The 13,094-nt window shown below is 55.0% G+C and overlaps 2 protein-coding genes across 6 annotated transcripts in view; both read right to left on the reverse strand.

Annotated features, from left to right (window-relative positions):
- Nucleotides 1-13,094, reverse strand: part of LOC115644175 (zinc finger protein 883-like) — a 115,218-nt gene that overhangs the window by 38,578 nt on the left and 63,546 nt on the right. The gene's annotated exons all lie outside the window — the stretch shown is intronic.
- LOC115644172 (butyrophilin subfamily 1 member A1-like) overlaps nt 4,235-13,094 on the reverse strand; it is a 41,644-nt gene continuing 32,784 nt past the window's right edge. Inside the window, exons 15-18 of the mRNA XM_030548287.1 lie at nt 12,385-12,405; nt 10,859-10,885; nt 7,078-7,110; nt 4,235-5,444 (exon numbers count right to left, since the gene is read on the reverse strand). Coding sequence (XP_030404147.1) covers nt 4,921-5,444; nt 7,078-7,110; nt 10,859-10,885; nt 12,385-12,405 — 605 coding nt within the window. The 3' untranslated portion in view covers nt 4,235-4,920. The remainder of the gene's footprint in view (nt 5,445-7,077; nt 7,111-10,858; nt 10,886-12,384; nt 12,406-13,094) is intronic.

Here is a 13,094-nt window from a genome sequence, read left to right on the forward strand (position 1 = left end):
ACGGTGCAGGGTGAATGGGATCCCCCTGGGCCGCACCAGCCCGGCTGCCCCACATCCCCCTGGGCCCCCCTAGCCCGGCCTGCCTGATATCCCCCTGGACACCTCATCCTGCCCTGCGGCGGATCCCCCTGGGCCCAGCCATCCCACCCTGCCCCAGATCTCCCTTGGCCCCGCCAGCCCGGCCTGCCCCACATCCCCCTGGACCCCTCATCCTGCCCTGACCCAGAGCCCCCAGAGCCCCGCCAGCCCTACCTGCCCGATATCCCCCTGGCCCCCCCCAGCCCAGCCTGCCCAATATCCCTTTGGGCCCCCATCCCGCCCTGCCCCAGATCCACCTGTACTCCGCCATCCTGGACTGCCACGGATCCCCCTGGGCTCCCCCCAACTCTGCCGGTGCCCCTCACTCCCGACCTGCAGCCCCCAGGTCTCCCCCCAGCTCTGCCAGTGCCCCTCACTCCTGACCTGCAGCCCCCTGGGCTCCCTCCAGCTCTGCTGGTGCCCCTCACTCCCCATCTGCAACTCCCTGGCTCCCCCACCACTGCCGGTGCCCCTCACTCCCAACCCGCAGCCCCTGCTAGCCCAGCCCTGCCCCCTCCCCAGCTTTGATAGTGCCCCTCTCTCCTGACCTGCAGCCCCTGCTAGTTCAGCCGTGCCCCTCCACCTCTGATTGTGCACCTCACTCCCAATCCGCAGCCCCTTCCAGTCCAGCCCTGCTCCCCCCAGCTTTGCCGGTGCCCCTCACTCCCAATCTGCAGCCCCTGCCAGCCCAGCCTTACCCTTTCCCCAGTTTTGATGGTGCCCCTCACTCCTGATCAGCAGCCCCTCACTCCTGACCTGCAGCCCCTGCCGGCACAGCCGTGGCCCCCCCAGCTCTGATCGTGTCCCCACTCCCCACCTACAGCCCCTGCCAGCCCAGCCCTGCCCCCCCCCGAGCTCTCCTGGTGCCGCTCACTCCCGACCCGCAGCCCCTGCCCCCCCTCAGCTTTGATGGTGCCCCTCACTCCCAACCCGCAGCCCCTGCTAGCCCAGCCCTGACCCCAGCACCTCTGATCGTTCCCCTCACTCCCAACGCGCAGCCCCTGCTTGTTCAGCCCTGGGCTCCCCCCCAGCTCTGCGGTGCCCCTCACTCCCGACCTGCAGCCCCTGCCAGCCCAGCCCTGCCCCCTCCATCCTGCTCTGCTGGTGCCCCTCACTCCCGACCCGCAGCCCCTGCCAGCCCAGCGTTGGCCCCCCCTAGCTCTGCCGGTACCCCTCACTCCCGACCCACAGCCGCCGCTAGCTGAGCCCTGCCCCCCAGCTCTGATTCTGCTCCTCAATCCTGACCCACAGCCCCTGCCAGCCCAGCCCTGCATCCCCCTGCTCTGCCGGTGCCCCTCACTCCCGACCCGCAGCCCCTGCCAGTCCAGTCCTGCCTCCCCCTGCTCTGCCGGTGCCCCTCACTCCCAACGCGCAGCCCCTGCTTGTTCAGCCCTGGGCTCCCCCCCAGCTCTGCGGTGCCCCTCACTCCCGACCTGCAGCCCCTGCCAGCCCAGCCCTGTCCCCCCAGCTCTGCCGGTGCCCCTCACTCCCGACCTGCAGCCCCTGCCAGCCCAACCGTGCCCCCCCCAGTTCTGCCGGTGTCCCTTACTCCTGACTACCAGCCCCTGCCAGCCCAGCGCCGGGCTCCCCCATAGCCCCTGCCAGCACATCCCTGCCCCCCCTCAGTTTTGATGGTCCCCTCACTCCCGACCCACAGCCCCTGCCAGCCCAGCCCTGCCCCACCCCAGCTCTGCCGGTGCCCCTCACTCCCAACCCGCAGCCCCTGCTAGTCCAGCCCTGGGCTCCCCACCAGCTCTGCAGTGCCCTCACTCCCGACTCTCAGCCCCTGCCAGCCCAGCCCTGCCCCCCTCACCTTTGATGGTGCCCCTCGCTCCTTACCCACAGCCCCTGCTAGCCGAGCCCTGCCCCCTCAGCTCTGACCTTGCCCCTCACTCCCAACCCGCAGCCCCTGCCAGCCCAGCCCTGCGCCCTCCCCAGCTTTGATGGTGCCCCTCATTCCCGACCCGCAGCCCCTGCCAGCACAGCCCTGGCCCTGCTGCTCTGCCAGTGCCCCTCACTCCCGACCTACAGCCCCTGCTAGTCCATCCTTGCCCCCCCACAAGCTCTGCTGGTGCCCCTCACTCCCGACCCGCAGCCCCTGCCAGCCCAGCCCTGCCCCCCATCCTGCTCTGCCGGTGCCCCTCACTCCTGACCCGCAGCCCCTGCCAGTCCAGCCCTGCCCCCATGTGACGATGTGGTTCTGGCGGGACCCAACTGAGAGTGCCAATTCAGGACAAATTGCTTAAACAGGGCAGTTACAGCCCTAGGCTGGGGTTTTTCCACCTCTAAGGCAAACCAAACCAGCCAGACACAAATGACTTTGGTTTCACCCCACTGGTTAACCACAAGTCACACAAGCAAATCCCTTAGACACTCCATTCTCCCCGTATCACCACCAGTGCCACCCGTCCTGGGGATGAATGGTTATGAAAACCAACATCCCAATAAAAGAAAAAGGTTCTCTCGATCCCAAAGGACCAAGCCCCAGACCCAGGTCAATATACACATCAGATCTTACCCACAAATCACGCTGTTGCCAATCCTTTAGAATCTAAAATCTAAAGGTTTATTCATACAGGGGAAAAGGGTAGAGCTGAGAGCTAGAACTGATTAAATGGAATCAATTCCATACAGTGATGGCAAAGTTCTTAGTTCAGGCTTGTAGCAGTGATGGAGTAAACTGCAGGTTCAAATCAAGTCTCCGGAGAACATCCCCTGCTGGGATGAGTCATCAGTCCCTTGTGTAGACTTCAGTTTGTAGCAAAGTCCCTCCAGAGGTAGGAAGCAGGATTGAAGACAGGATGGAGATGAGGCATCAGCCTTTTATAGTCTCTTTTCCAGGTGTAAGAACCTCTTTGTTCTTACTGTCGAAAATTACAGCAAAATGGAGTCTGGAGTCACATGGGCAAGTCCCTGCACACCCTGCTGAGTTACAAGGCGTATCTGCCTCCTCTCAGGCCATGTCCACACTACAGACTAAAATCGAAATTAATAAAATCGATTTTATAAAACAGGTTTTATAAAATCGATTTTACGCGTCCACACTAGGGCACATTACTTCGGCGGTGTGCGTCCATAGTCCTAGACTACCATCGATTTTCGGAGCGGTGCACTCTGGGTAGCTCAGTAAAAGAATGGGACCAATAACTTCGATTTCCGTCCACACTAACCCTAAATCGATATAGTGATATTGATTTTAGGGTTACTCCTCTCGTTGAGCAGGAGTACAGTAATCGATTTTAAGACCCCTTAAAATCGATTTTAAGTGCCTTGTAGTGTGGACGGGTACAGCGTTAAATCGATTTAACGCTGTTTATATCGATTTAACGCTGTAGTGTGGACCAGGCCTCAATGAGTCATTGTGTAGCTGATGGTCCTTAATGGGCCATCAAGCAGGCTAAGCAGAGCTAACACCCACTTGTCTGGGGTGTTTCCCAGAACTGCAGCACCAAATTGAAATACAGACAGTATAGAGCCAATGCTTATAACTTCAACTACAAAATGATACAGACACCATAATCATAACCAGTAACCCATAACCTGGTCTTGGACACCTTATATGACCCCCTTTACATAAGATCTGGTGCCACTACAGGACCTTGGTTCTATATGGTCCCAGTTGATATCAATAATGTCGCAGTTACCCAATTAGTAAATAACCAGACTCATGCTCAGAGAGTGTGTTCTGCCACTGGACATTTCACTGGTACTGAAGTGACCCAGACGTTGCTGACAGAGACGGTACTGAAGATCACTGAGGCTGGGAGGGCATTGCGGTGGGATCTGGCATGTTCAGAAATTCAACTAGAAATTCAGGCCCCTGCTGCTGAAGGGAGGGCGGGGAAGGAGTTTCCAGGGTCACAGAGATAAAAAGCAGAGAGCTGGCCAGATGACAGTCCTCCAGGGGCATAGAAATTAGGGTGTCAGAGGCTGATTTCAGGGTCCCCAGGGGATATGTCCAGTGATGAGCTGCCAAAATCTTAACAACCGGTTCCCTATAAAAAGTTCTTATTTAAGGGGAGGAGCAGAAAGGAGGCTGGGATGGGGGGAGACATACCCATGGGGGGGGCCCTGCAGGGCCTGGGGCAAATTGCCCCACTTGCCCCCCCCCAGCAACCGTAGAGCTTGCAGCCCCCTCCCTGCTTACCTAGCCAGCAGCTCAAAGCAGCAGGACAACTCAGGAGCTCAGCTGAGCTGCCTAGCTGCTGGCCATGCTGCAGCTCTGCAGGATGGTTGGGGGGAGACATCCTCATGGGGCCAGAGGCCTGGGGCAAATTGCCCCACTTCCCCCCTCCCCCCACGGCCCTGGAGCTTGCAGCCCCCTTACCTTGCCGGCAGCCCAGAGCTCAGCTGAGCTGCCCAGCTGCTGGCCATTCTGCAGCTCTTTGAGGTGTGGGTAGCAAGGGAGAGCCTGGGAGAGACATCCTCATGGGGCCAGGGGCCCTTGCAGGGCCCGGGCCAATTGCCCCACTTGCCCCCTCCCCTTGGCCAGCCCTGGAGCTTGCAGCAGGACCCCCCACAGACACACCTTGCAGAGCTGCTCAAAAAGCAGCAGCAGGACGACTTCCAAGCTCAGCTGAGCTGCCCAGCTGGTGCGGGCGGCTGGCCACGCTGCAGCTGGGGGGAAGTGGGCGAAGGGCCAGGGGAGCCTCAGCCTCCCCAGCTGGGAATCCCGAGAACAATGGGATGATCCGGCCCGCGGACCGGAGTTCTTCGCCCACCCCCTGGCCCTTTAACCACCGGTTCTCCACGGAGGTCTAATTTTAGCAACCGGTTCTTGGAGCTGTGGGAACCGGCTCCAGCTCACCACTGGGTATGTCCCCTCCCGGCCCTCACCATGTCTCAGGGATACAATCTGAGCTGGGTTTCTGAGTCCCCCACACAAAGCCAGGGTTGAAATCTCTCCCCAGTGACAGAGGCCGGCGGGAAAGTGAAGATCGGGGCCTCATTCCCAGCATCGAAAAATGTCACCTGCCCCCGTTCACAGTCCAGACAAACCCGGATCCTGCTGGGGACCCAGGTCAGGGGCAGAGGGGTCACAGCAGGGGAGGTGAGAGCCTGGAACTGACCCCACCAGCACCGCTGCACAGCCCAGATGCCACCCTCAGGGTTAAGGCTGCTCCCTTCCTTTCTGCTCACAGACTCCCTGGCCACCCCCACAGCCCAGGATCCTCCTTCCTCCACCTCCACCTCCCAGCAATGTCTCCCTGAGGTGAATCCTTCACAGCCCAGCACCGAGGGATCAGGGTCAAATTCCTCAAGACTGTCAGGCGGTTCCTGCCGTGCGTCTTCCCATTTCACGTGTTTCCGATCCTCCGACAGGACGAGCCGAGGATGAGCCGTGTCTGGGTCCAGACTCACATTGGCTGAGGAGAGAGACATTCAGAGAGTTACAGGCAGAGCTCAGCCCTGGAGGAGGCTTCTCCCGCCAGCCCCGGCGCTTTGGCGGGGAGCCAGGGTTGGGGGCACTGGGGCTTTTCTCGCCCCTCCTGGTGCTTCTGCTGGGGACAGGGTCCGAGGGCGGTGGGAGCTTCTCCTGGCACCCCCTGACTCTGCCAGGGATGTGGTCAGGGGGCATGGGTCTTTCCCTGCCCCCGGCTTCTGCAGTGGGGTTGGGGTGAGGGGGCTTTCCCCACCCTGCCTGTCCACCAGGCAGCTGGGGCTCTGGGCTTCCACCACCCAGCAGCAGATTTTTTCCAGGGGCCCCCATTTGGCTGGGGCCCCTGGGCATGGGCCCTGCAGGCCCAGTGGCTAATCCACCACCGTCCTTCCTCCAGGATTTACCTAGCTCTGAATAGGGAGCAGCTCTGAGATCTCAGCAGAGTCACGGCCCTGGAAGAGATGGGCCAGCCGCTGTGAAAAAGGATCAGCTGGGCCAGGTCTGAGACTCAGGCTCTTTCATCTCCTGCTCCCCTTTCCCCAGGGAGGGGACTAGAGACCCAGGTGCCATGCTCATTGGTACAACTCACCTCCCCTTGCAGTTTCTAGTTCCCATCTTAAACCTCGTTGTGTCCCTTATGCCCCATTCTCTCATTCCAGTAGGCGCCTTCCCACAGAACCGTTCCCGCTCCAACACGCCACATCTCTGAGGCATTGGACTCTCAGAGGAGAAAAGTCCATATGGTACCAAGATGCATTTCCCAGGTTTTACTGATTAGAAACAGGCACAATTTCTGGAGTCCCTGGGCCCAAAAGGAAGGAATTTCTATGCTAATTGGGGAGCGGAGTCTCACAGTAGAAATAAGGAGAAAAAAGGTGGAGCTGTGAAGGATGGAGGAGGCAGGACCTGACTGACGAAAAGAGGAGGGCTGTGCTTAAAGCAGGGTGGTTATGGTGGTGCCTTGAGGAACAGAGAAAGGAGAACAACCAAATCATGGTGATTGGACGGAGGAGAAGAGGAACCCCAGAAACTGCTGTGGTCGCTGGAGATCCCTGCTCTCCGAGCTCAAGCCAGGAGGTCACCGGTGTGTGGTGAGCGCTCTGCTCTTTCTGTCTGTGACTGAAGCAGGGGTGTAACAGAGGGACAGTCCCTGCCCGTCCGTCAGACGGGATCATTTCAGCAACTACTTGGACACTCATAGGGGCAGGGAAAAGAACAGTGGCTGTGCAGCCCGGCTCGGCGGTGTGCCAGGAAGCTCTGCGGGTGGCACTGCACATGAAGGTGAAGGAGGGACAGGAGAAGTAGATACAATATTGGCTGGATTCGTTGCTGTATGTCAGGACACGTCTGCACAACCTCCCTCCCCTCAGAAGTTATTGTGAAATGCAGGATGTTGCCTGGCTGCCTCCATGAGCCCAGCTGGCTCTAAGCAGGTCAGGTGGAAGATACCAGCACCCGCCAGGGCCTGGCTGACCTCGTCCACCCCTAAGGCTGGCCCTGCTTGGGAGCTCTGCCCTGAACGCTGAAGTCTCCTCCCATGGCCACAGCCAGGGACAAGAAGCAACACGTTCTAACTGGAGGTGAGATTTGGACATTGATAGAATTTGAACTTTAGTTACCTTCTTCTACGGGTGGCGTGGTTCTTCCCAGACCTGAAATAAGAGACGAGGGCTCATCTGAACATGCGTATGAACAGAATTCAATGTTGTTGAGAGGTCACTTGTCCGGAATTAAAATGGACCGGCGTCTTTTTGAGAGGTTTGTCCCCTATCTAGCACTGAGTCAAAACCAGATGTGGTTTTGTTCAGTGTTGAAGGCCCCCTCCATCTCTTAAAAATGGTGTCCCCCCGGCGGTGTGACCTCGCACATACTGTCACACCAACAGGGGTGTGGTCACAGCAGAGGTGACGCTGGCCAGGGGTGGGGCCACGCCATTCCCGGCAGTCAGGACACGTACTGTATTCCATGAACGTGTGAATGGCAACATTAATTATTCTGATTGCCTATACAATTGTTCATAATTATAAATTAGACGTTCCCTTCTGACGTGACGCTACCAGCCTGCTAACGAAGACCTGGTTTTGCTGCCAATCATGTCACTGGCCAATCTCCCCTTGAATTCCATGGAAGCAGGCCTGGGGCCGGAAGGGGCATTTTGAAAAGAGGAAGGAGAAAAGTATTTTCTTTTGGCTCCTCTGAATATGATATGAAGGCCAGAGGGCAGCTGGGGCATGGGAGGAGATGGGACATTTCCCCTCCAGAGTTGCCTAGTGTAGCAGGTTTTTGTCCCTGCAGGCAGTCTGGTGGGGTTAGGAGTCACCATCCTTAACCAAAGGCAGAGACTGAGAAGCAATGGGCTTAAACTGCAGCAAGGGAGATTTAGGTTGGACATTAGGAAAAAGTTCCTAACTGTCAGGGTAGTTAAACACTGGAATAAATTGCCTAGGGAAGTTGTGGAATCTCCATCTCTGGAGATATTTAAGAGTAGGTTAGATAAATGTCTATCAGGGATGGTCTAGACAGTATTTGGTCCTGCCACGAGGGCAGGGGACTGGACTCGATGACCTCTTGAGGTCCCTTCCAGTCCTAGAGTCTATGAGTCTATGAACTTGTTGGCTTTGGGTACGATTTTCAAAATCCAAAGTGCCTAAGCTCCATTTTCCAAAGGCACTTAGGAGACTAAGTCCAATAGATAGACTAACTAGCAGACACACACATCTCACACCCCCTTTGGCTCACCCTGATGCAGTATCAGCCCCATCACACCTTGACTGCAAAGACCACAGGCAGCACCACAGAACCAGAGTTGCAGGAGGAGCGGGAATAACAGAAATTATTCCCACCAGTTCCCAGTGTCTGTGGCTGTTATTGCCTGTGGAACGCCTTTCTCCACTCTCCCTATCCCTGTCTTGTGTTTTCTGGCAAGATAATGTGTTTTTGGGGTTGGATCATTAACCAGTCCCCCTTGTGTGTGTGTGCGTCTTATGATACACTCTCCAATTACATGATCACACACTGTGATCACACACTTGCCTCATTCTTTCACTGCACTGGATGGAGGCACTAGGGGTGAGAATTAAGACTGTAAAGGCAAGGATAAAACTGCTATTTTCTAGCTAGCAAATATCTGACACATTGTAACCTAAATCATTTTCTATTCAAGGGTTTTGTGTAATATTCTATACATTTACCATGTCCCCTCTCACTTGTCTCCTTGAAAAGGTAAAAATTCCCAGTCTTTTCCATCTCTCCTCATACTGATTCTCCTTGTCATTCTCTGTGCCCCCTTTTCTTCTTCGATACCCTTTATGAGATGCAGTGAGGGTCCAGTGCTTCCATCATGGAGAGAGGGACAAAAGGTGTCTTCTCTTAAGGGCTAGTCTGCACTTGAAACATTATTTATACGCTCACTCTGGAGAGGCTTTCCCTTCACTGTAGTTAATCCAACTCCCCAAAAGTTGGTCCACGGTCAATGGAAGAATTATTCCATTGATCTAGTGCTGTGTACGCTGCCAGTTAGATCATCTTAAGAACATTGCTCAGGGCTGTTCATACCTGGTCTACACTGGGTGGGGCACCGTGACTCTCAGCCAGTTAGTAAAGCAGAAGGTTTATTTGGACGGCAGGAACACAGTCCAAGACAGGTCTTGCAGGCACAGACAGCAGGACCCCCTTTAGTTAGGTCCATCTGGGGCCCCCAGGGAGGCCACAGCCCCGTTGGGATGCCCAAGTGCCATCTGGGCACCCTCTCTATTTTCCAGCCAGCTTCCAAACTGAAAACCCCCCTCCAGCCCCTCCTCCTCTGGGTTTTGTCTCTTTCTCGGACCAGGAGGCCACCTGACCTCTTTGTCTCCAACACCTTCAGTTGGCACCTTTGCAGAGGAGGGGCCCAGGCCATTAGTTGCCAGGAGACAAAGTGCCAGGCATTTAGGGGCACTGGCCCCTTCCTCTGCAGCAATCACACCCCCTGATCCTCCCACCTAGATATTAAGAACTGCAGAGGGGACACTGAGGCACCAACATAGTATTCAGAGCAAACATTAAGAACATTCCCAGTTCGTCACTATCGCGTTTAGACGTAATAAATCGATCCCGGCTGGGTCGATCACTGCCCGCCGATTCAGCGGGTAGCGTAGACATACCCTGAGCAATGTTTCTGGGTCGACTTAGCAAACAGCAGGTCTCCACTGAAAAGTCACTTTAATGCACCGCTAGCTTGGCTGTTACCAGTTCAGGTAAGTTATGTTACAGATGGCGCCACGTAGAGGCTCATCATTACAATAGTTTTATCATCCAATTACACTGCTCATATCTCTGGACTCCACGATCATTAATAAATAAATTCAACAACACTGGACCCAGTACAGGGGTTGGCAGACTTTTTGGCCTGAAGGCCACATCAGGTTTCGTAAATTGTATGGAGGGCCGGTTAGGAGAGGGAGTTGTGGCCTGGCCCCCACCTCCTATCTGCCCCCCACCAGGACTCCTGCCCTATCCAACCCCCCCGTTCCCTGACGGCCACTCTGGGACCCCTGCCCCATCCACACACCCCCACTCCCTGTCCCCTGACTGCCCCCAAACCTCCTCTGCCCCATCCAACCTGTCCTCTAATTCTTGACAGCCTCCCCCCCCCGGGATCCCTGCCCCATCCAACCATCCCTTCTTCCTATTCCCTAACTGCCCCTTGCTGTTCCATCCAACCCCTCCTCCTTTTTGATTGCCCCCCTGGGACTCCTGCCCCCTTTCGTCCCCCTGTTCCCCACCCCAACCCCTAGCCACATGATCTCCTGGGTGTTTTGTGATTCTCTTCTTAATTATCATTTGTAGTGATTTACCAGGTACAGTTGTAAAACTTCCTGGTATGTCATTTTCTTGAGCACCCCTAGGTTCCTTTGAAAATATAGGTACCATGTTTGCTACCCTACAGTTCTCCAAAACATCTCTTCAAACACCTAATCTCCTTCAGAACTCTTGGATGTGCCATATGCAGCTGGTGAATGTTTACTTTATAATACCACTTTCTTCTGCTAATACCTCAGTCTCTGATAGTATCTGACGTAAAGAAATCTTCTAGCTTCTTAGCAACATCCTTCATCTCCTCCCTTCCCTCACCCCCAACCCCACCCGGCTCTCTCACACTTCCCCGCTGAGCATCTGTGATACGATTGATGATTGCATTGTTAGTGCCAACCTCAGCTGCAGCCCCCTGGAAGAAGTATCATTCCTCTCAGGGCCCATGCCCAGCACTGTTGGCCACACAGGCCTTTGCGTCTTTTCACCTAAATATAGAGCCATCCCTGCCCCGAAGAGCTATGCAAAATGTTAACTGCATGAGAAAAGAGGATGGGAAATCTCCGGAAGGGGAGCTTTGGATATTGATTCCATATGAGCTGTAATTACCTGGACAGACTATGATCCTTCTCCAGTCTGAAACCAAACACAGAGAAAGGGATGAGAACTCAGCTGAGCAAACGCAACCATATCAAGGCCATGGGATGAAGAGCAGCAGGCTTACACTGAACCCAGGCAAGACCAAAGTGATTCTGGTCAAAAAGAGGGAAACATATTGAAGAACTAGATGAGACACTTCCCCCTTCACTCCATTGAATTTCTACAGCCCCCATTCACCAAAGAGGTGCAAAGCCTCAGGGTCCTATCTGACCCCTCATTATGCTTAGGTGACCAGATAGTGTCAGCAACTAAAGACACCAGCTTACTAGGAAGCTCTGCATCTTCCCACAGACAACGATCTGGTCACAGTGATCCTGGCCTCTGCCACCTCCAGCCTGGATTAAAGTCACCTTTGGATGCCATGCCAGTTTAAGACCTTGGTCCTAAGCAGCAAATCAATTAAAGAATCCAGCCCCAGCTACATTAATGACCAAACTTCTCCGTTAGAATCTCTGCCACAGCTATGCTCCTCTGAGCCGGTGCAGATCACAAATCCCAGCACAATGTGCATGACAGCTGGAGATGAAGCAGTCATGCTCAGAGGGACCTGGTTCTGGGACAAACTTCCAGAGGAGATCAGGAGAAGTGAGAATCTGGCCACTTCTAGGAATTGCTGCAGAACCTTCCTGTTCCAAAATGCCTTTCCACCACAGCAAGAATGAAACTCACAACTCTGATACACCTTCTGCTAACCAAACAAAAAAAGCAAAACCTCTACCCCAAGCGGAGTTTTTACTATCAAAAGGAGAAGAGTCAGAGACTCCCAGAAGTTGTTCAGGGACTTTGTTATTTGCACTTGAATTTCTCTACAATATCTTCAGATAGCACAGTGATCAGCAACAGTATAAAACTGATGATAGATAGATAGACAGACAGACAAGGTAGGTGAGATAATATCTTTAAAAAAGATAGGACCTCACTCACCTTGTCTCTTTAGCATCCTGATACTGATGTGACAAGAACTACACTGGAGAGAGGGCAGGGGCGGCTCTAGCCATTTCACCGCTCCAAGCACGGCAGCACGCCATGGGGGGTGCTCTGCCGGTCGCCGGTCCCACAGCTCTGGTGGACCTCTCGCAGACGTGCCTGCGGAGGGTCCGCTGGTCCCGCGGCTCTGGTGGACCTCCCACCGGAGCCACCTGCTGCCCTCCCGGCGACCGGCAGAGCGCCCCCCATGGCATGCCACCCCAAGCATGCGCTTGGCATGCTGGGGCCTAGAGCCGCCCCTAGTATGGGACTAGAAAGATAGATAGAGGGGGTGGATGGGGGTAGATAGATAGAGGGACTGGACGGGGATGGATATATAGATAGATAGAGGGGGTGGATGGGGGTAGATAGATAGATAGAGAGGTGGGATGGAGATAGATAGATAGATAGATAGATAGATAGATAGATAGATAGATGGGTTGGATGGGAATAGATAGATAGATAGATATTCAATACCATGGAAAAAGCTGCATTAAAGAAAAACTTACCAAGTTCTCTTTGAAGGTCACCTAAGTAATACAGAAAGAAATATACACTAATTACACGCTTTCTTTAGAGGATGGAATTAGCGCAAGTGCTGACTTTCCAAAGTGCTGTGGGGTGTTTGACCCCCGGCTCAGCCCCAGGCCCCACCCCCACTCCACCTCTTCCCCCATGGCCCTACCCACATCCCGCCTCTTCCCACCCCCGCTCCACCCCTTCCCCTGAGCATGCCACATCCTTGGTCCTCCCCCTTCCCAGCCTCCCGCATGCTGCAAAACAGCTGATTGTGGAGGGCAGGAGGTGCGGGGAGGGAGGGGAAGGCACTGATCGGCAGGGCCCGCCAGCGGGCAGAAGGTGCTGGGCGGGTGGTGGAAAGCTAATAGGGGGGCAGCTGGTGGGTGCACGGAGTTGGCACCTATGGGCATTAGCCCCAGCCTCCCATTATGCAGCCTATCCCTCACAAACCCATTTATCCCAGTGATGAGCAGGGAAACTACAGAGGTCTGGGAGTCCCTTTCCAGCGCATGGGTAGGACACAGAGAACCTCTGAAATCCTTCAGTAGCTACTATACTCCCCTTGATCTAAGGCCTTGTCTACACTGGTACATCGCTCCCATTTCTCTGATGCCCTCATATGTGTCATATGACAACAGTACAGAACATCAGAGAGTCATTTTCTTTGTTACTGAACAAAGAATATCATTATAATGAGGAG

Source organism: Gopherus evgoodei, unplaced genomic scaffold (assembly GCF_007399415.2).
Source record: "Gopherus evgoodei ecotype Sinaloan lineage unplaced genomic scaffold, rGopEvg1_v1.p scaffold_94_arrow_ctg1, whole genome shotgun sequence".
NCBI lineage: Eukaryota > Metazoa > Chordata > Testudines > Testudinidae > Gopherus > Gopherus evgoodei.